This window comes from Bufo gargarizans, chromosome 3 (assembly GCF_014858855.1).
Source record: "Bufo gargarizans isolate SCDJY-AF-19 chromosome 3, ASM1485885v1, whole genome shotgun sequence".
Classification (NCBI taxonomy): domain Eukaryota; kingdom Metazoa; phylum Chordata; class Amphibia; order Anura; family Bufonidae; genus Bufo; species Bufo gargarizans.
The window spans coordinates 542,571,965-542,591,783 of NC_058082.1; the positions used below are offsets into that span (position 1 = coordinate 542,571,965).

The 19,819-nt window shown below is 38.0% G+C and overlaps 2 protein-coding genes across 2 annotated transcripts; both read left to right on the forward strand.

Annotated features, from left to right (window-relative positions):
- Positions 1 to 9,129: 9,129 nt before the first annotated feature.
- LOC122931745 (gastrula zinc finger protein XlCGF71.1-like) lies at positions 9,130 to 17,737 on the forward strand (the record flags this gene model as incomplete). The annotated part of the gene is made up of 3 exons (XM_044285808.1): positions 9,130 to 9,757; positions 17,545 to 17,663; positions 17,720 to 17,737. Coding segments are annotated over 3 exons (765 nt in total), but the record flags the coding sequence as incomplete, so codon positions are not given.
- A 169-nt stretch (positions 17,738 to 17,906) lies between these two features.
- LOC122931020 (oocyte zinc finger protein XlCOF7.1-like) lies at positions 17,907 to 19,229 on the forward strand (the record flags this gene model as incomplete). The annotated part of the gene is made up of 1 exon (XM_044284903.1): positions 17,907 to 19,229. A coding segment is annotated over one exon (1,323 nt), but the record flags the coding sequence as incomplete, so codon positions are not given.
- Between the last annotated feature and the right edge of the window lie 590 nt (positions 19,230 to 19,819).

The following is a 19,819-nucleotide window of genomic DNA, read 5'->3' on the forward strand; positions in this document are numbered from 1 at the left end:
CTCTCTGTTGATGTATCCCTCGGCCAATCCGAGGGCGTCTTATGGTGGTGCTGTCCGTCCCTCAATGATGACATTCTATCTCTTACCTATGACGTATCGTCTTTTTCCTCCGGCTAGTTTTCAGACTCCGGCTCCCTCCAATGACCTCATCACATCGCGCATGTCATAATGCGCATGCGCCTGGACTTAGACACATTCCGGATCTCTTCTTTCTATACTGTAAATTGCGATTAATCTTCAGCTCTTCACACTGTATCTGCGCTCCCACTTGGAAGAACATCAGGTACTTCTCTACCTGTCAGATCGTTGGTTGTTTTATTTAATTATGGACGTTCCCAGGTCTCATTATTTCTATTATATACATTATATCTGTTATCTGTACTATATATTACTTTAGGAGAGAGTTGTGTTTATGGCACCTATTCCCTAACTGGACTCTCACGTTCTATTGTTTTATATAATTATATTTGTGAGTTTTCTTCCTTCTTATTAACTTCATTGTCTATTTCTAGTGACTTATTCATTCTTTTGTGTTGATTTCGTGATCATTCATTCTCTATTTTATTTGTTCAAAATTATTATTTTTATAAATATTTTTATGTGTGTGTTTTATTTTTATTTCCTTATATGTTATTTATTTTTATTTTTTATTTTTTATTTTTTCCTTTTTCTACTTGTGCTTCTTTAAATGCCTAATTTTCTCTTCTATTATTATTTCTTTTACGTCTATTCATTCCATTTTTACTTGTGTCCCATTTATTCATGAGTTCTCTCCTTTAGTTCCCCGTTTATTAGTCTGTATTGTTTATTACTTTATTACTTTTTTCTTCGAGACCAGCCCCATTTGATGTTCTTTTTTATTTTATTATTTTAATTGTTTTTTATTTGTTTTATTTTTTGTTTTTTTATTTTATTTTATTTTATTGTTTGTTATTTTTACTTATTATTATTTTTTATATATTATTAATTTTTTATTTTAATTTGTTTATTTTTTATTTTATTTTTTATTTTCTATTCTTTATTATTATTAATTTATTTTTTAATTTATTTATTTTATCTATGTTTGTGTATTATTTTTCATTTACTGTTTTATTATTTCTTTTTTAATTTGTCATGATTCTACTTTTTCCATTCTTACTGTAGGCGCTTCTTTTCTTCATTTTGTATCTCCGGAATCCTGTGTCTCGGTCATTTTTGATGGTCAAGTTTATGTTTTTATTGCTCCTGACCACCTCCCTTCTTTCTTTGTCTTGCAGATGTTAACTTGCCGAATTGTCATGCCATGTCCTCCCGTCTTTTTGGTAAGTTGTCATACACTATTCATCACTTGTTATCTGTTATATCTTTTTATGCGTGTTTTGAACCATGTTCATTTTTATCTTATTATTAAATTCACATTATTGATCGGGTTCTCCCCTTATTTTTCCCTCCTTTAGGTGTTCTCTACATTATTTCTTACTTTAATATTTTCTATCTTTATTCCATTCTTTATTTTTCATGCTATAATCTCCAATTTACAAAAACGGAGCGAACGTGAACCCTTCATTTATACCATTCGGTGCCAGGGAATGGAGGCGGTATATCCACCTTGTTTCTTCTTTTTGTAATTTCTTATCGATGCCACCTTGTCTCGGGCTGGGCCTTATTTTCTGTATACCCCAAACCTTTAATCCTGTGGTTTGACCATTGTGGAATCTCAGCAAGTGTCTTGACAGTGGTGTCTCCTCATTTGTGTTCAGAACACTGAAATGTTTTGAGAGTCTCCTCCTAAATTCTTGAATGGTTTTGCCTATATACAGCATATTGCATTCGCATTGTATGCCATATACTAGACCTGTGCTCCTACAGTTCATATATTCTCTGAACTATTAAAGCATAAGCTCAGAGAGGCCCTAAAAAAACGTACCAAGTTGTGGTGGAATAAAGCCTCACTTGAGAATTACCTTAATAGGAATATTATACCACGGGGACTTCGGATACAGATCTTTCCAACCTTGGAGGGTGAGGATCCCTCCTTCATTGCAAAATGGGAGGAAACTCTCACTAAATGTTCGCAAACCCTAATTGAATTGCTGATTGGGGTGGATCGGAGATCTTTGGAGGCTGTGGAGAAGGACATTGACAGCCACAAGGATAATATTAACCAACTATTGACTAAGGAGGATTTGGAGACCTTTGACAGAGGTCTTGAGGAAGACCTAGTCAAGTGGGAAAAAGAAATCCAGTCGATTAAAACTAAAAAACGTCCCTAGGCGGATCAGAAGGTTTAGGTTTCGGACGGAGGGCCCTGTGCGCCCGCTCAATGGTTACTTCTTGTGGAAAGTCAGGGCCCAGCAGTGAACCGCAGATAGCTATGACCGTTGCTGGTATGTCTTCCGGCAGTACTGTTTCAGGGATCCCGCAAAACCTTAAGTTATTGCGGCGCCCTCTATTTTCCTGGTCTTCAATCGCATTGTGAAGCCCATTCAGGTAGGTGGAACATCGGCGCAGGGCGTCTGACACTACTGTATGGTGATTTAGGGACGCTGTCTGGCGCGACTCCAAGGCCTCAACCCGGTCCCCAATGTGTCTCACCTCCTGTCTGAATGTCGAGAGTTCTGTAAAGATGGGTTCCATAACCCTGCTCAGGGCTTGATCCAGGTACTTTCTGGTGAGGGGAAGGTCAGAGCAGGCTTGAGAGTCCTCCGCTTCGCTTTCCCCCTCCGAGATAGCAGGGGCGCGCTTCTGTGCTTTAGATAGTGGCGTCGGCGCCATCTTTGCTTCCTTCAGAGCGACCGTTGTGGCTGCCTTTTTAAGGAATTTCTCCATTTCTCCAGGCGGAACTTGGCCTTTAGAGGAGGTATAGTGCTCACCCTGTTTCGGGTTGCCGATCTTGACCATTCTCACCCGATAGTGCTGCTGTAAGCTGGCGTTATAACGATCCTCTTAGGAGAGCAGTGAACTAAGCTGCCATCTCCGTCCGGCGCTAGCTCCGCCCCCCCAGATTCTTGTAATTTAACTGCATTGTTACTGTTTTGCTCCTGAAATTCTAAATTCAAATTTGTATTATTTATTTAGTATTTTGTAAGTCCACCTTTGCCTTTCAACACTGCCTGAATCCTTCTGGGCATGCTCTCGATCAGATTCAAGCATGTCTCAATCGAAATATGTTCCCAGGTATCTTCTACACATTCCCAATGTTGGTGCATACTGGAGATCTAAGGACTGTGGGGGCAAATCGAGCACCTCTACTATATTATCCTTGAACCATTTCTTTGCCAATCTTGACATATGCTGTCCTGCTGGGGACACTATGCTGTCTTTTTAATACCTATAGTACTTGATTGTACCAAGTAATTTGTCTTGTAGGGTACTCACATAGAGCTGAACATTGAGACCATCGATCCTGGTCAAGTATCCAACACTTTTAGCTATGAAACAACGCAATATCATCAGGCTTTCTCAACTGAGCTTGACAGTTCCTTCAATTTCTCGAGCTTTTAGCCCCCTTTTCCCTAGTTTCTTCCAGACCCATTTGCACCCACCAGAGCCCAGTCTATTGACTTTTTTCTAATCGCTCCAAATTACCTGTTTCCAATCTTCTACTGTACACTGTTCGTACTTTTTTGCAAACTCGAGCCAATGCTTCTTATGACGATATTAAAGTCAAGGCTTCTTCACCTTTTTTAGGGCCACCATTCCAGACTTCTAAAATGTAAGTTGCATGGTGCTTGCATGGACGTCTGTGATCTTACTGTTTTGAAGCATACAAACCATCTCTACTGCAGTGTTTGTTGTGCCAAAACTAATAGAACTTGTGATGAGCCAACTTGTTGACTCGGATATTTTTTGTGGACATACCCTTCTTCTTGGCTTTGGACTGGATGGACAGACTTCATTTCATATTCTTCCAATTGTCATGGCCCTCACATAATGCAGTTTAGCACTTTTCATGGCCGGAATACTACTGTGGATGAGCTGGATGATGCTGTCTCTTTTTTCTTGGGAAATCTTTTTCATGGCTGCTGCTGGATTCGAACTAGTGACCTTTTGCTCTGGAATCAACCTAATAACACTCTGAGCTATTAGAGAATGTGAAAACAGGTTGCAATTTGCAGCATACAAAAAGTCCTCAGACTGGCCTGGAGGGGATTCACTGGTACCCCTGTGAGCCAGTCAGAATATGACTGTGAGCACAGCAGAAACATCTATAATGAAACAATGATCATATATGATTTTGTTCTATAAGTTGATCACTTGTTATGAAGAATCTGATATTTTTATGGACTAAAGACTATAAAAATGGACTCAGAGGTGTAAATGGCTCCTAATGAAGGAATAAGTACAGTCAGATAAAATCTAAGCAGATGACCAGAAGAGGTTAACAGTCTCCGAACCTGTGTTGAAGCAAAAGATATATGAGAGCCCAGTGAGGATAGCCTGAAAGTGTATCATGGTGATGGCCACAGGTGATTTACACAGCAGACAGTGTGGACCTTCTAGTGATTGTGTCATACCAAAAAAAAAAAAAAAAAAATCGAATGTGGTATTAAATCTGTAGTTTGTGTGATAGAACAAACAGAAAAATAGAAATGTCTGTGAATGTAATAATTGCTACTAAATTATTTTCATGGAACAGGAACATTTATACTTGGTTTTGTTGTCAAGTTTCTGTCAGTAAATTGTATTGTTTAGAACTAAAAAGTGTAAGCCTGACAACCTTAAAACAACAAATACTCATGTAAAGTTGTCATACATTTACTAGTTGTAATCTGTACGAATTATGAACCTTTGAATATTGAAAGTCTTCTGATCTATTATACTTGATGCAATATGTAGTATTTCATATATGTGATTTATAGATGCAGAGTCATATGATTGCATGTCTGGATGGAATGTATCTCATCAAGATGTAAAATGCTCAATTTACACTGATTATCATATGAAGAGGTCTCAGAGTATCCCAGGAATCTCTTACAGATGCTAAATAGGAGTGTGAACAATAGGTCTCTACCCTGCAAATACAATGTGTAAATGAAGGACCATCTCAGGGGGCTAGAAAATGCTAAAGTGGTTGATAAGGAGGAGGCACCATTATTCTTTCATTGTATATGGTAATGACAGAAGTCACATAGGATGATGAAAGATTGCATTGATTATGAAAATGAGACTGGACGTCTCCTGAGGGGAAGAGGAGGAGCTGATATCTATAGCCACCCAAGGGGTACAAAATACCGAACATGGCTCAGAAAGCTGGAATTCACCAAGGGAATATACTCAGATCACTGACTTGCTGAGGAGAAGACACTGAGTGTCAAGTCCTGAGTGTGTGTGTAGAGTGCATGTCTGGTAAGTGTCACTGAGCTGATTGTAAGTGAAAGGAATTATAAGATATTGTAATCTTTGCTGTTTAAGGAACAGTGGGGCAGAAGTATTAACAGGTTTGTGTCTAAAATGTGGCTAATAATGTGCCAGGTTTGTTAGAGTATATGAAGTGCACCTCATTTACCAGCCTGATTGCCAAAAATAATAATTGTGTGCTCTGCTCGACTCACCGAGTCTCAAACAGTAGGAAGGAATTGTGCTGTTTTTGTCCTGCCCTTTGTTCTAGTAAATTATTGTCTCCATTTATGAAAATTCTAGTTGCAGATATTTGGTGCACATTATTCCAGCTTCAGTCTGCTATAAATGTAGTCATTTTTGTCTTGTTCTGAAATCTCTAAAGGATATTTAACATTTGCAAATATGTCACAAAATTATCTGCAGACTCGTCCCTTTAGCCATCATTTAAAATTTCATTTTAAAATCTTTGGGAACTAAAAAATAAATAAATAGTAGGACACACAAGCTTTTTTCTTATTGCCTCTGGTGCATTTATTATTTAGGTGGCATTTTTTCTTGCTTGCTTCCTGTTAAAAGTAAGACATGCTGCAGTTATTATTATTTTTTTGTGTGATATTTTTACACCTATTTCACTGTATGGGAAAAAAAAGCATCAGAAAAAATGGCACAAAAATGCCAGAAAAGCGCATGCAGTAAAGTCTTTTTGGGTCTGTTTGGAATGGTTGTCCCACTTCTTCAAACCAGTAGAAATCAACAAATTTTAAATACCGCTGTTAGATAGTAAGATGATCCTTAGATCGCCAGAGAGTTGGCATAAAACGCTTGTCAGCAGATAGAAGCCAATTACTGGATGAAGTGTGGAGCGGGAGCCAATAAAAAACATGAACATCAAGTGAGCAAATTTATTTCATTTTATTCTATACTTGGTCCCAAAAATTTACTTGAAAGGGTTTTCCAGCTTGTAATTTACTAAAATTAATTTTGAAATTAGAGACCACACATAAATTGTGGAAAATGGCAGCCTGGCCAAGTGCCATTGAAAATATGGAATATATCAGACAGCGTAGGGTTTGTGGGCTATAGTAGTGTGAAGAAACAGATGAAATAAACACAATGGAACATCTCTAATACTCTTCACAGAAAAATCCCATATACTCTGTATAATGCTTCCCCAGCATCTGTTTCAAGCAGAACTGGTGGTGTCTTATGTTTCTCGGAGCAGTAGACAGAGTATTAGACGCCCTCTCCTTGCTCTGAACCAATAACAGTGTCTGATGATTTAGGCAGATTGTATTTAATACACTGGGGGTAATGTGTTATTATGGGGATATTTGGGGCACAGAAATCGGAAATGAAGTTTAATATGGAAAATAAAGAAGCTTATGAATTTGCTAGAGCAAAATAATTTTTAATATTATATTTTTACTAATAAGCAACTGCATGAAGCTTCCTTTAAACATTGGGGATATAGGCGAAAAGTAGACATGACTGTAAACTAAATTTCTAGATGTCTTAGCTGTTTTCTGTGGTGCTCATAGACATGTTGAGATTTAAAGTTGAAGTGTGTAATATCTCTGTTCACTGTTCACCTTTGTATACAGTGTGACTTGGTTGCTGGATATTGTGGTTCTGTATCTAGAGCTATGTTTCAGTGTGGCAGTGCATAACTGTCTCCTTTCTTTACATACTGGCCTCTATGAAAAGGGACACTATGGGGGTCCTTTACTAAGCTGAAATATGACTAAATTAGACATATTTCAGACACAAGAGGCAGCACAATGGTCAGTTGCACCACTATCTGTGACTTAACCCCACTCACTCTAGTTCTAAAATTGTGGGCATGGCATGGGTGAGGAAGGGGATGGGCCATCCGTTTTAGGCATAGAAAATGGTCTTAATGTAAGACAGCTCGGGAGCTGTCTTACATTTAGACTGGTGCCGTATGCACCAAAGTGATAACTTAGGCAGATCCACCATCAGCTTAGGACTTTATTAAGAACAGTGTCTAAAAGCCCTGGCTTAATAAATGTACCCCTATATCCAAAACATGTTGGTATCTATAGTGTTCTAGGCAAACTATCCTGTTCTAGGCAAAATGTCTCCATCCTGTTCTTCAATAAAGGATGCACAATTTTTAGTCTGTGTCTGAATCTGCTCCTCTTGTCTGTGTGTTTGTTAGTCTTGTCATTTAGTTCCTCAGTTCTATCAGTGATGTTCTGTTTGAATTGTGTGGCCACAACTGGACTTTGTAACAGCTTTTATGCAACACTGTTTTCTTCTGAAGTCTCTGTCAGGCTACTTTCACGCTTGCATTGTTAATTCTGTTATTGAGATCCAGCAGAGGATCTCAATACCGGATTTAAATGGATCTGTTTTGATTTTATTTTTGTCTTTTTCTGGTATTGAGATCCTCTGCCGGATCACACTACCAAAAAAAAAGAAAACAAACATAAGTGTAAAAGTAGCCTAAGACTGTTTCAGATATCTTGACAAGTCCGAACAAGTCAATGTCTTTGTTTTTCTGGGTTTTAAAAGTCTAGATCCAACTCTGTATAAGTTTGGAGTCCATGTCTTTGTTGCTCTTGCCCTATAGATCAGCTGCCTTCAACCTAGATTCCAGCTTGGCTATGTTTTCCAGTGTGATGTACAATAAATCCACAAAATCTGTAACACAGTGGTTTTGTTGTCAGTTTTAAGTCTCTCTTTGCTTTCTGAAATTTATGAAATCACGCAAAGTAATAATATATTTAATGCAAGTGCAAGGTGGTGTACGCCCATGTCTAATAGAGTAAAGTAAAAGTATGTTTTTTTGCCATGAAGATTTGACCTTTTAGTCACTTTTTAAAATCGAACTAATCTGTAATTAATTCACTTCACTTCTAAAAGTCGGAACATTCACCAATTGTCTAAAAGTTTGGCCTAATGTCATCTGTGGGCATCACTTATGTCTTTTGGAACAAAATTTGTGTAGAAAATTTGATGTGTCACTCATATTGTTTGTACAATTTGTAGATGTTTTCTCTGATAAGAAAACCACTTTATTAATTAGAAGAGGAAGAACCCAGTTTCTATTCACCTGGAGACTCCTAACTGGCACTTTCTACCAATAGTTTAATTTGCTATATAATATCTGATGTCAAATTTCCTTTAAATTAGTGTTTAGAGTTTTTTAAAATTAGCAACGAATGCTAAAACTAAATCTAACTTTGGCAGATTTCACTGATATAAGTATAGCTGACTTTATGTTACTGAGATATTTCTTACACTTTTGCACTATTTCTTTTTTCAGGTAAAGACTGGATAAGAGGTTTCCATAGATGTCTAATTTTATCTCCTTCTTATAAAGAAGAAAATAATAAATCACAGATTGTCAATAATAGCACTGGACATAGACTGGGTGAAATGTCTGTGAGTTCTGAATGTGGGAAAGATTTTGAAAATGGATCGTACCTTTATATGCACAGGAACATTCACAAAGATGAAAGACCATATCCATGTTCAGAATATGAGACAACTTTTAATATGAAAATTCACACAGGAGAGAAGCCATTTTCATGTCCTGAATGTGGGAAGTGTTTTATCTACAAATCATATCTTGATAAACATCTGACAACTCACACAGTAGAGAAGGCATTTTCATGTCCTGAATGTGGAAAGTGTTTTAGTGAGAAATCAAATATTATTAAACATCAGAGAACTCACACAGGAGAGAAGCCATTTTCATGTCCTGAATGTGGAAAGTGTTTTAGTGAGAAATCAAGTCTTATTAATCATCAGAGAACTCACACAGGAGAGAAGCCATTTTCATGTCCTGAATGTGGAAAGTGTTTTAGTGAGAAATCAAGTCTTATTAAACACCAGAGAATTCACACAGGAGATAAGCCATTTTCATGTCCTGAATGTGGGAAGTGTTTTAGTCACAAATCAACTTGTGATATACATCTGAGAACTCACACAGGAGAGAAGGCATTTTCATGTCCTGAATGTGGAAAGTGTTTTAGTGAGAAATCAAATCTTATTAAACATCAGAGAACTCACACAGGAGAGAAGCCATTTTCATGTCCTGAATGTGGAAAGTGTTTTAGTGAGAAAGCAAGTCTTATTAAACACCAGAGAATTCACACAGGAGATAAGCCATTTTTATGTCCTAAATGTGGGAAGTGTTTTAGACACAAATCAACTTGTGATATACATATGAGAACTCACACAGGAGATAAGGAATTTTCGTGTCCTGAATGTGGAAAGTGTTTTAGCTACAAATCATATCTTGATAAACATCTGACAACTCACACAGGAGAGAAGCCATTTTCATGTTCTGAATGTGGAAAGTGTTTTAGTGAGAAATCAAGTCTTATTAAACACCAGAGAATTCACACAGGAGAGAAGCCATTTTCATGTCCTGAATGTGGGAAGTGTTTTAGACACAAATCAACTTGTGATATACATCTGAGAACTCACACAGGAGAGAAGCCATTTTCATGTCCCGAATGTGGAAAGTGTTTTAGTGAGAAATCAAGTCTTATTAATCATCAGAGAACTCACACAGGAGAGAAGCCATTTTCATGTCCTGAATGTGGAAAGTGTTTTAGGGAGAAATCAAGTCTTAATAAACATCAGTTAATTCACACAGGAGATAAGCCATTTTCTTGTCCTGAATGTGGGAAGTGTTTTAGTCACAAATCAACTTGTGATATACATCTGAGAACTCACACAGGAGAGAAGGCATTTTCATGTCCTGAATGTGGGAAGTGTTTTAGTTGCAAATCAAATCGTGATACACATCTGAGAACTCACACAGGACAGAAGCCATTTTTATGTCCTGAATGTGGGAAATGTTTTAGTAAGAAGTCAAGTCTTATTAAACATCAAAGAACTCACACTGGAGAGGAGTCATTTTCATGTCCTGAATGTGGGAAATGTTTTAGTCACAAATCAACTCATGATACACATCTGAGATCTCACATAGGAGAGAAGCCCTTTTGATGTACTTAACCACCTCTGGACCGCCTAACGCAGATGTGCGTTCCGGAGGTGGCAGCCCTGCGCACAGTCACGCATATATGCGTCATCTCGCGAGACGCGAGATTTCCTGTGAACGCGCGCACGCAGGCGCCCGCGCTCACAGGAACGGAAGGTAAGCGAGTGGATCTCCAGCCTGCCAGCGGCGATCATTCGCTGGCAGGCTGGAGATCAGATTTTTTTAACCCCTAACAGGTATATTAGACGCTGTTTTGATAACAGCGTCTAATATACCTGCTACCTGGTCCTCTGGTGGTCCCTTTTGTTAGGATCGACCACCAGAGGACTCAGGTAGCTCAGTACAGTCGCACCAAACACCACACTACACTACACCCCCCCGTCACTTATTAACCCCTTATAAACCCCTGATCACCCATGATCACCCCATATAAACTCCCTGATCACCCCCCTGTCATTGATCACCCCCCTGTCAGGCTCCGTTCAGACGTCTGTATGATTTTTACGGATCCACGGATACATGGATCGGATCCGCAAAACGCATACGGACGTCTGAATGGAGCCTTACAGGTGGGTGATCAATGACAGGCGGGTGATCACCCATATAGATTCCCTGATCACCCCCTGCATTGATCACCCCTCTGTCATTGATCACCCCCCTGTAAGGCTCCATTCAGACGTCCGCATGATTTTTACGGATCCACTGATACATGGATCGGATCCGCAAAACACATGCGGACGTCTGAATGGAGCCTTACAGGGGGGTGATCAATGACAGGGAGTTGATCACCCCATATAGACTCCCTGATCACCCCCCTGTCATTGATCACACCCCTGTAAGGCTCCATTCAGACGTCCGCATGTGCTTTGCGGATCCGATCCATGTATCCGTGGATCCGTAAAAAATCATACAGACGTCTGAATGGAGCCTTACAGGGGGGTGATCAGGGAGTCTATATGGGTGATCACCCCTCTGTCATTGATCACCCCCCCCCCTGTAAGGCTCCATTCAGACGTCCGCATGTGTTTTGCGGATCCGATCCATGTATCCATGGATCCGTAAAAATCATACGGACGTCTGAATGGAGCCTTACCAGGGGGGTGATCAGTGACAGGGGGTCAGGGAGTCTATATGGGTGATCACCCCCCTGTCATTGATCACCCCCCTGTCATTGATCACCCCCCTGTCATTGATCACTCCCCCTGTAAGGCTCCATTCAGACATTTTTTTGGCCCAAGTTAGCGGAAATTTTTGTTTGTTTTTGTTTTTGTTTTTTCTTACAAAGTCTCATATTCCACTAACTTGTGTCAAAAAATAAAATCTCACATGAACTCACCATACCCCTCACGGAATCCAAATGCGTAAACATTTTTAGACATTTATATTCCAGACTTCTTCTCACGCATTAGGGCCCCTAAAAAGCCAGGGCAGTATAAATACCCCACATGTGACCCCATTTCGTAAAGAAGACACCCCAAGGTATTCCGTGAGGGGCATATTGAGTCCATGAAAGATTGAAATTGAAATTTTTGTCCTTAGTTAGCGGAAAGTGAGACTTTGTGAGAAAAAAACAAAAAAAATCTATTTCCGCTAACATTTGCAAAAAAATAATAATTTCTATGAACTCGCCAGGCCCCTCATTGAATACCTTGGGGTGTCTTCTTTCCAAAGTGGGGTCACATGTGGGGTATTTATACTGCCCTGGCTTTTTAGGGGCCCGAAAGTGTGAGAAGAAGTCTGGGATCCAAATGTCTAAAAATGCCCTCCTAAACGGAATTTGGGCACCTTTGCACATCTAGGCTGCATCTGGTATCGCCGTACTCAGGAGAAGTTGGGCAATGTGTTTTGGGGTGTCATTTTACATATACCCATGCTGGGTGAGAAAAATATCTTGGTCAAATGCCAACTTTGTATAAAAAAATGGGCAAAGTTGTCTTTTGCCAAGATATTTCTCTCACCCAGCATGGGTATATGTAAAATGACACCCCAAAACACATTCCCCAACTTCTCCTGAGTACGGCGATACCAGATGTGTGACACTTTTTTGCTGCCAAGGTGGGCAAAGGGGCACATATTCCAAAGTGCACCTTTCGGATTTCACCGGTCATTTTTTACACATTTTGATTGCAAAGTTCTTCTCACACATTAGGGCCCCTAAATTGCCAGGGCAGTATAACTACGCCACAAGTGACCCCATTTTGGAAAGAAGACACCCGAAGGTATTCTGTGAGGGGCACGGCGAGTTCCTAGAATTTTTTATTTTTTGTCGCAAGTTAGTGGAATATGGAACTTTGTAAAAAAAAAGAAAAAATCATCATCATTTTCCGCTAACTTGTGACAAAAAATAAAAAGTTCTATGAACTCACTATGCCCATCAGCGAATACCTTAGGGTGTCTACTTTCCGAAATGGGGTCATTTGTGGGGTTTTTCTACTGTTTGGGCATTGTAGATCCTCAGGAATCATGACAGGTGCTCAGAAAATCAGAGCCGTTTCAAAAAGCGGAAATTCACATTTTTGTACACGCTATAACTTTTACCCAAACCCTTTTTATTTTGCCCAAACATTTTTTTTTTATCAAAGACATGTAGAACAATAAATTTGGCGAAAAATTTATATATGGATGTCGTTTTTTTTGCTAAATTTTACAGCTGAAAGTGAAAAATGTCATTTTTTTGCAAAAAAATCGTTACATTTTGATTAATAACAAAAAAAGTAAAAATGTCAGCAGCAATAATACCACCAAATGAAAGCTCTATTAGTGAGAAGAAAAGGAGGTAAAATTCATTTGGGTGATAAGTTGCATGACCGAGCGATAAACGGTGAAAGTAGTGTAGTGCCGAAGTGTAGAAAGTGCTCTGGTCATGAAGGGGGTTTCAGCTAGCGGGGCTGAAGTGGTTAATGTAGGAAGTGTTTTAGCGAGAAATTAACTATTATTAAACATAAAATAAAACACAAAGGAGAGAAGCCATATGCATGCTGAATTTGTGTTTAATGTCTAAAAAATAAATTGTGATATATCAAATGGCATATGAGAGAACTTGCTATGGTTTCAATCCTTTCAATCAATTCAATTGCTACAAAATTATTTTCATGGAACAGGAACATTTATACATGGTTTTGTTGTCAAGTTTCTGTCAGTAAATTGTATTGTTTAGAACTGAAAAGTGTAAGCCTGACAACCTTAAAACAACAAATACTCATGTAAAGTTGTCATACATTTACTAGTTGGAATCTGTAAGAATATTGAAAGTCTTCTGATCTATTATACTTGATGTAATATGAAGTATTTCATATATGTGAATTATAGATGGAGAGTCATACGGTTGCATGTCTGGATGGAATGTATCTTATCAAGATGTAAAATACTCATTGTTTACACTGATTCTCATATGAAAAGGTCTCGGAGTCTCCCAGGAATCTCTTACAGATGCTAAATAGGAGTGTGAACAATAGGTCTCTACCCTGCAAATACAATGTGTAAATGAAGGACCATCTCAGGAGGCTAGAAAATGCTAAACTGGTTGATGAGGATTAGGCACCATTATTCTTCCATTACATATGGTAATGACAGAAGCCACGTCTGATGATGAAAGATTGCATTGATTATGAAAATTAGACTGAGCGTCTCCTGAGGGGGAGAGGAGGAGCTGATAGCTATAGCCACCCAAGGGGTATAAAATACTGAACATGGCTCAGAAAGCTGAAATTCACCAAGGGAATATACTCAGATCACTGACTTGCTGAGGAGAAGACACTGAGTGTCAAGTCCTGAGTGTGTGTATAAGGTCCATATCTGGTAAGTGTCACTGAACTGATTGTAAGTGGAAGGAATTATAAGATATTGTAATCTGTGCTGTTTAAGGAACAGTGGGGCAGAAGTATTAACAGGTTTGTGTCTAAAATGTGGCTAATAATGTGCCAGGTTTGTTAGAGTATATGAAGTGCACCTCATTTACCAGCCTGATCGCCAAAAATAATAATTTTGTGTTCTGCTCGACTCACCGAGTCTCAAACAGTAGGAAGGAATTGTGCTGTTTTTGTCCTGCCCTTTGTTCTAGTAAATTATTGTCTCCATTTATGAAAATTCTAGTTGCAGATATTTAGTGCACATTATTTCAGCTATAAATGTAGTCATGTTTATATTGTTCTGAAATCTCGAAAGTTTGGTTAACATTTGCAAATATGTCACAAAAATATCTGCAGACTCGTCCCTTTAGCCGCTATAACCACTTAGGTTTGATTTGATTTCACTGCACACATTTCTTTTCAATATACACATTTAGCTCTAGATTTCATTTTAAAATCTTTGGGAACTAAAAAATAAATAAATAGTAGGACACACAAGCTTTTTTCTTTTTGCTTCTGGTGCATTTATTATTTCGGTGGCATTTTTTCTTGCTTGCTTCCTTTTAAAAGTAAGGCATGCTGAAGTAATTATTATTTTTGTGTGATATTTTTACACCTATTTCACTGTATGGGAAAAAAAGCATCAGAAAAAATGGCACAAAAAAGCCAGAAAAGCGCATGCAGTAAAGTCTTTTTGGGTCTGTTTGGAATGGTTGTCCCACTTCTTCAAATCTGTAGAAATCAACACATTTTTAATACCGCTGTTGGATAATAGGATGATCCTTAGATCGCCAGAGAGTTGGCATAAAAAGCTTGTCAGCAGATAGAAGCCAATTGCTGGATGAAGTGTGGAGCGGGAGCTAATAACAAACATGAACATCAAGTGAGCAAATTTATTTCATTTTAATCTATACTTGGTCCCAAAAATTTACTTGAAAGGGTTTTCAGGTTGTAGTTTACATAAATTAATTTTGAAATTAGAGACCACACATAAATTGTGGAAAATGGCAGACAGGCCAAGTGCCATTGTAAATATGGAATGTATCAGACTGTGTAGGGTTTGTGGGCTATAGTAGTTTGAAGAAACAGATGAGATTAACGCAGGAGACAATGGAACATCTCTAATACTCTTCACAGAAAAATCCCATATACTCTGTATAATGCTTCCCCAGCATCTGTTTCAAGCAGAACTAGAGGGGTATTATGTTTCTCGGAGCAGTAGATGGAGTATTAGACGCCCTCTTCATGCTCTGAGCCTATAACAGTGTCTGATGATTTAGGCAGATTGTATTTAATACACTGGGGGTAATGTGTTATTATGGGGATATTTGGGGCACAGAAATCGGAAATCAAGTTTAATATGGAAAATAAAGAAGCTTATGAATTTGCTAGAGCAAAATAATTTTTAATATTATATTTTTACTAATAAGCCACTGCATGAAGCTACCATTAAACATTGGGGATAATGGCGAAAAGTAGACATGACTTTAGCAACCAATGCCAGTCAGCTGCTGCCCATGCTGATTCTGTTCTGTGGAACGCAAGCTTTGTATTAGATAGATACCAGTTTATCTTAATGGCTGCCGTGTAAACAACATTTCTAGATGTCTTAGTTGTTTTCTGTGGTGCTCATAGACATATTGAGATTTAAATTTGAAGTGTGTTATATCTCTGTTCGCTGTTCACTTTTGTATACAGTGTGACTTGGTTGCTGGATATTGTGGTTCTGTATCTAGGGCTATGTTTCAGTGTGGCAGTGCATAACTGCCTCCTTTCTTTACATACTGGCCTCTATGAGAAGGGACACTATGGGGGTCCTTTATTAAGCTTAAATATGACTAAATTAGACATATTTCAGACACAAGAGGCAGCACAATGGTCAGCTGCACCACTATCTGTCACTGAACCCCACTCACTCTAGTTCTAAAATTGTGGGCATGGCATGGGTGAGGAAGGGGATGGGCCATCCGTTTTAGGCATAGAAAATGGTCTTAATGTAAGACAGCTCGGGAGCTGTCTTACATTTAGACTAGTGCCGTATGCACCAAAGTGATAACTTAGGCAGATCCACCATCAGCTTAGGGCTTTATTAAGACCAGCGTCTAAAAGCCCTGGCTTAATAAATGTACCCCTATGTCCAAAACATGTTGGCATCTATAGTGTTCTAGGCAACCTATCCTGTTCTATGCAAAATGTCTCCATCCTGTTCTTTAATAAAGGATGCACAATTTTTTGTCTGTGTCTGAATCTGCTCCTCTTGTCTGTGTGTTCGTTAGTCTTGTCATTTAGTTCCTCAGTTCTATCAGTGATGTTCTGTCTGAATTGTGTGGCCACAACTGGACTTTGTAACAGCTTTTATGCAACACTGTTTTCTTCTGAAGTCTCTGTCAGGCTACTTTCACACTTGCATTGTTAATTCTGTTATTGAGATCCAGCAGAGGATCTAAATACCGGATATAAATGGAACTGTTTTAATTTTATTTTTGTCTTTTTCTGGTATTAAGATCCTCTGCCGAATCACACTACCCAAAAAAAAACTAAATAAAAACATAAGTGTAAAAGTAGCCTAAGACGGTTTCAGATATCTTGAGAAGTCTGAACAAGTTCTAAGTCAATGTCTTTGTTTTTCTGGGTTTTAAAAGTCTAGATCCAACTCTGTATAAGTTTGGAGTCCATGTCTTTGTTGCTCTTGCCCTATAGATCAGCTGCCTTCAACCTAGATTCCAGCTTGGCTGTGTTTTCCAGTGTGAGGCACAATAGATCCACAAAATCTGTAACACAGTGGTTTTGTTGTCAGTTTTAAGTCTCTCTTTGCTTTGTGAAATTTATGAAATCACTCAAAGTAATAATATATTTAATGCAAGTGCAAGGTGGTGTACGCCCATGTCTAATAAAATAAAGTAAAAGTATGTTTTTTTGGCTTGAAGATTTGACCTTTTAGTCACTTTTTAAAATCGCACTAATCTGTAATTAATTCACTCCACTTCTAAAAGTGGGGACATTCACCAATTGTCTCCAAATTTGGCCTAATGTCATCTGTGAGCATCACTTATGTCTTATGGAACAAAATTTGTGTAGAAAATTCGATATGTCACTCATATTGTTTGTACAATTTGTAGATGTTTTCTCAGATAAGAAAACCACTTTACTAATTAGAAGAGGAAGACTCCAGTTTCTATTCACCTGGAGACTCCTAACTGGCACTTTCTACCAACAGTTTAATGTGCTAAATAATATCTGATGACAAATTTCCTTTAATTAGTGTTTAGATTTTTTTTAAATTAGCAACGAATTCTAAAACTAAATCTAACCCTTTGCAGATTTCACTGATATAAATATAGTTGAATTAATGTTACTGAGATATTTCTAACACATTTGCACTATTTCTTTTTTCAGGTAAAGACTGGATAACAGGTTTCCATAGATGTCTAATTTTATCGCCTTCTTATAAAGTAGAAGATAATACATCACAGATTGTCAATAATAGCACTGGACATAGACTGGGTGAAATGTCTGTGAGTTCTGAATATGGGAAAGATTTTGAAAATGAATCATACCTTTATATGCTCAGGAACATTCACAAAGATGAAAGACCATATCCATGTTCAGAATATGAGACAACTATTAATACGAAAATTCAGACAGGAGAGAAGCCATTTTCATGTCCTGAGTGTGGGAAGTGTTTTATCTACAAATCATATTTGTATAAACATCTGACAACTCACATAGGAGAGAAGCCATTTTCATGTCCTGAATGTGGGAAGTGTTTTAGTGAGAAATCAAGTCTTATTAAACATCAGAGAACTCACACAGGAGAGAAGCTATTTTCATGTCCTGATTGTGGGAAGTGTTTTAGTGAGAAATCAAGTCTTATTAATCATCAGAGAATTCATACAGGAGATAAGCCATTTTCATGTCCTGAATGTGGGAAGTGTTTTAGTCACAAATCAACTTGTGATATACATCTGAGAACTCACACAGGAGAGAAGGCATTTTTATGTTCCGAATGTGGAAAGTGTTTTAGTGAGAAATCACATCTTATTAAACATCAGAGAACTCACACAGGAGATAAGCCATTTTCATGTCCTGAATGTGGAAAGTGTTTTAGTGAGAAATCAAGTCTTATTAATCATCAGAGAACTCACACAGGAGAGAAGCCATTTTCATGCCCTGAATGTGGAAAGTGTTTTAGTGAGAAATCAAGTCTTATTAAACATCAGAGAATTCACACAGGAGATAAGCCATTTTCATGTCCTGAATGTGGGAAGTGTTTTAGTCACAAATCAACTTGTGATGTACATCTGAGAACTCACACAGGAGAGAAGGCATTTCCATGTCCTGAATGTGGAAAGTGTTTTAGTGAGAAATCAAGTCTTATTAAACATCAGAGAACTCACACAGGAGAGAAGCCATTTTCATGTCCTGAATGTGGGAAGTGTTTTAGCTACAAATCATATCTTGATAAACATCTGACAACTCACACAGGAGAAAAGCCATTTTCATGTCCTGAATGTGGGAAGTGTTTTAGCTACAAATCATATCTTGATAAACATCTGACAACTCACACAGGAGAAAAGCCATTTTCATGTCCTGAATGTGGAAAGTGTTTTAGTGAGAAATCAAGTCTTATTAAACATCAGAGAACTCACACAGGAGAGAAGCCATTTTCATGTCCTGAATGTGGGAAGTGTTTTAGTGAGAAATCAAGTCTTATTAATCATCAGAGAACTCACACAGGAGAGAAGCCATTTTCATGTCCTGAATGTGCAAAGTGTTTTAGTGAGAAATCAAATCTTATTAATCATCAGAGAACTCACACAGGAGAGAAGCCATTTTCATGTCCTGAATGTGGAAAGTGTTTTAGTGAGAAATCAAGTCTTATTAAACATCAGAGAATTCACACAGGAGATAAGCCATTTTCATGTCCTGAATGTGGGAAGTGTTTTAGTCACAAACCAACTTGGGATATACATCTGAGAACTCACACAGGAGAGAAGGCATTTTCATGTCCTGAATGTGGGAAGTGTTTTAGTGGCAAATCAAATCGTGATACACATCTGAGAACTCACACAGGACAGAAGCCATTTTTATGTCCTGAATGTGGGAAGTTTTTTAGTAAGAAGTCAATTCTTATTAAACATCAGAGAACTCACACAGGAGAGGAGCCATTTCCATGTCCTGAATGTGGGAAATGTTTTAGTCAGAAATCAACTCATGATACACATCTGAGAACTCACATATGAGAGAAGCCCTTTTCATGTACTGAATGTAGGAAGTGTTTTAGTGAGAAATCAATTCTTATTAACCATGAAAAAAAACACACAGGACAAAAGCCACATTCATGTCCTGAATGTGAGAAATATTTTAATCATAAATCCAGTCTTAAAACACATCTGATAATTTACACAGGAGAGAAGCCATATTCATGTCCTGAATGTGGGAAATGTTTTAGTCACAAATAAAATTTTGATACACATCTGAGAACTTAAACAAGATAGAATCCATTTTGTTGTCCCGAAAGTGTGAAGTGTTTAGTGAGAAATTAACTCTTATTAAACATCAAAAAACCCACACAGGAGAGAAGCCATATGCATGCTGAATTTGTGTCTAATGTTTAAAAAATGTGATATATCAAATGGCATATGAGAGAACTTGCTAAGGTTTCAATCCA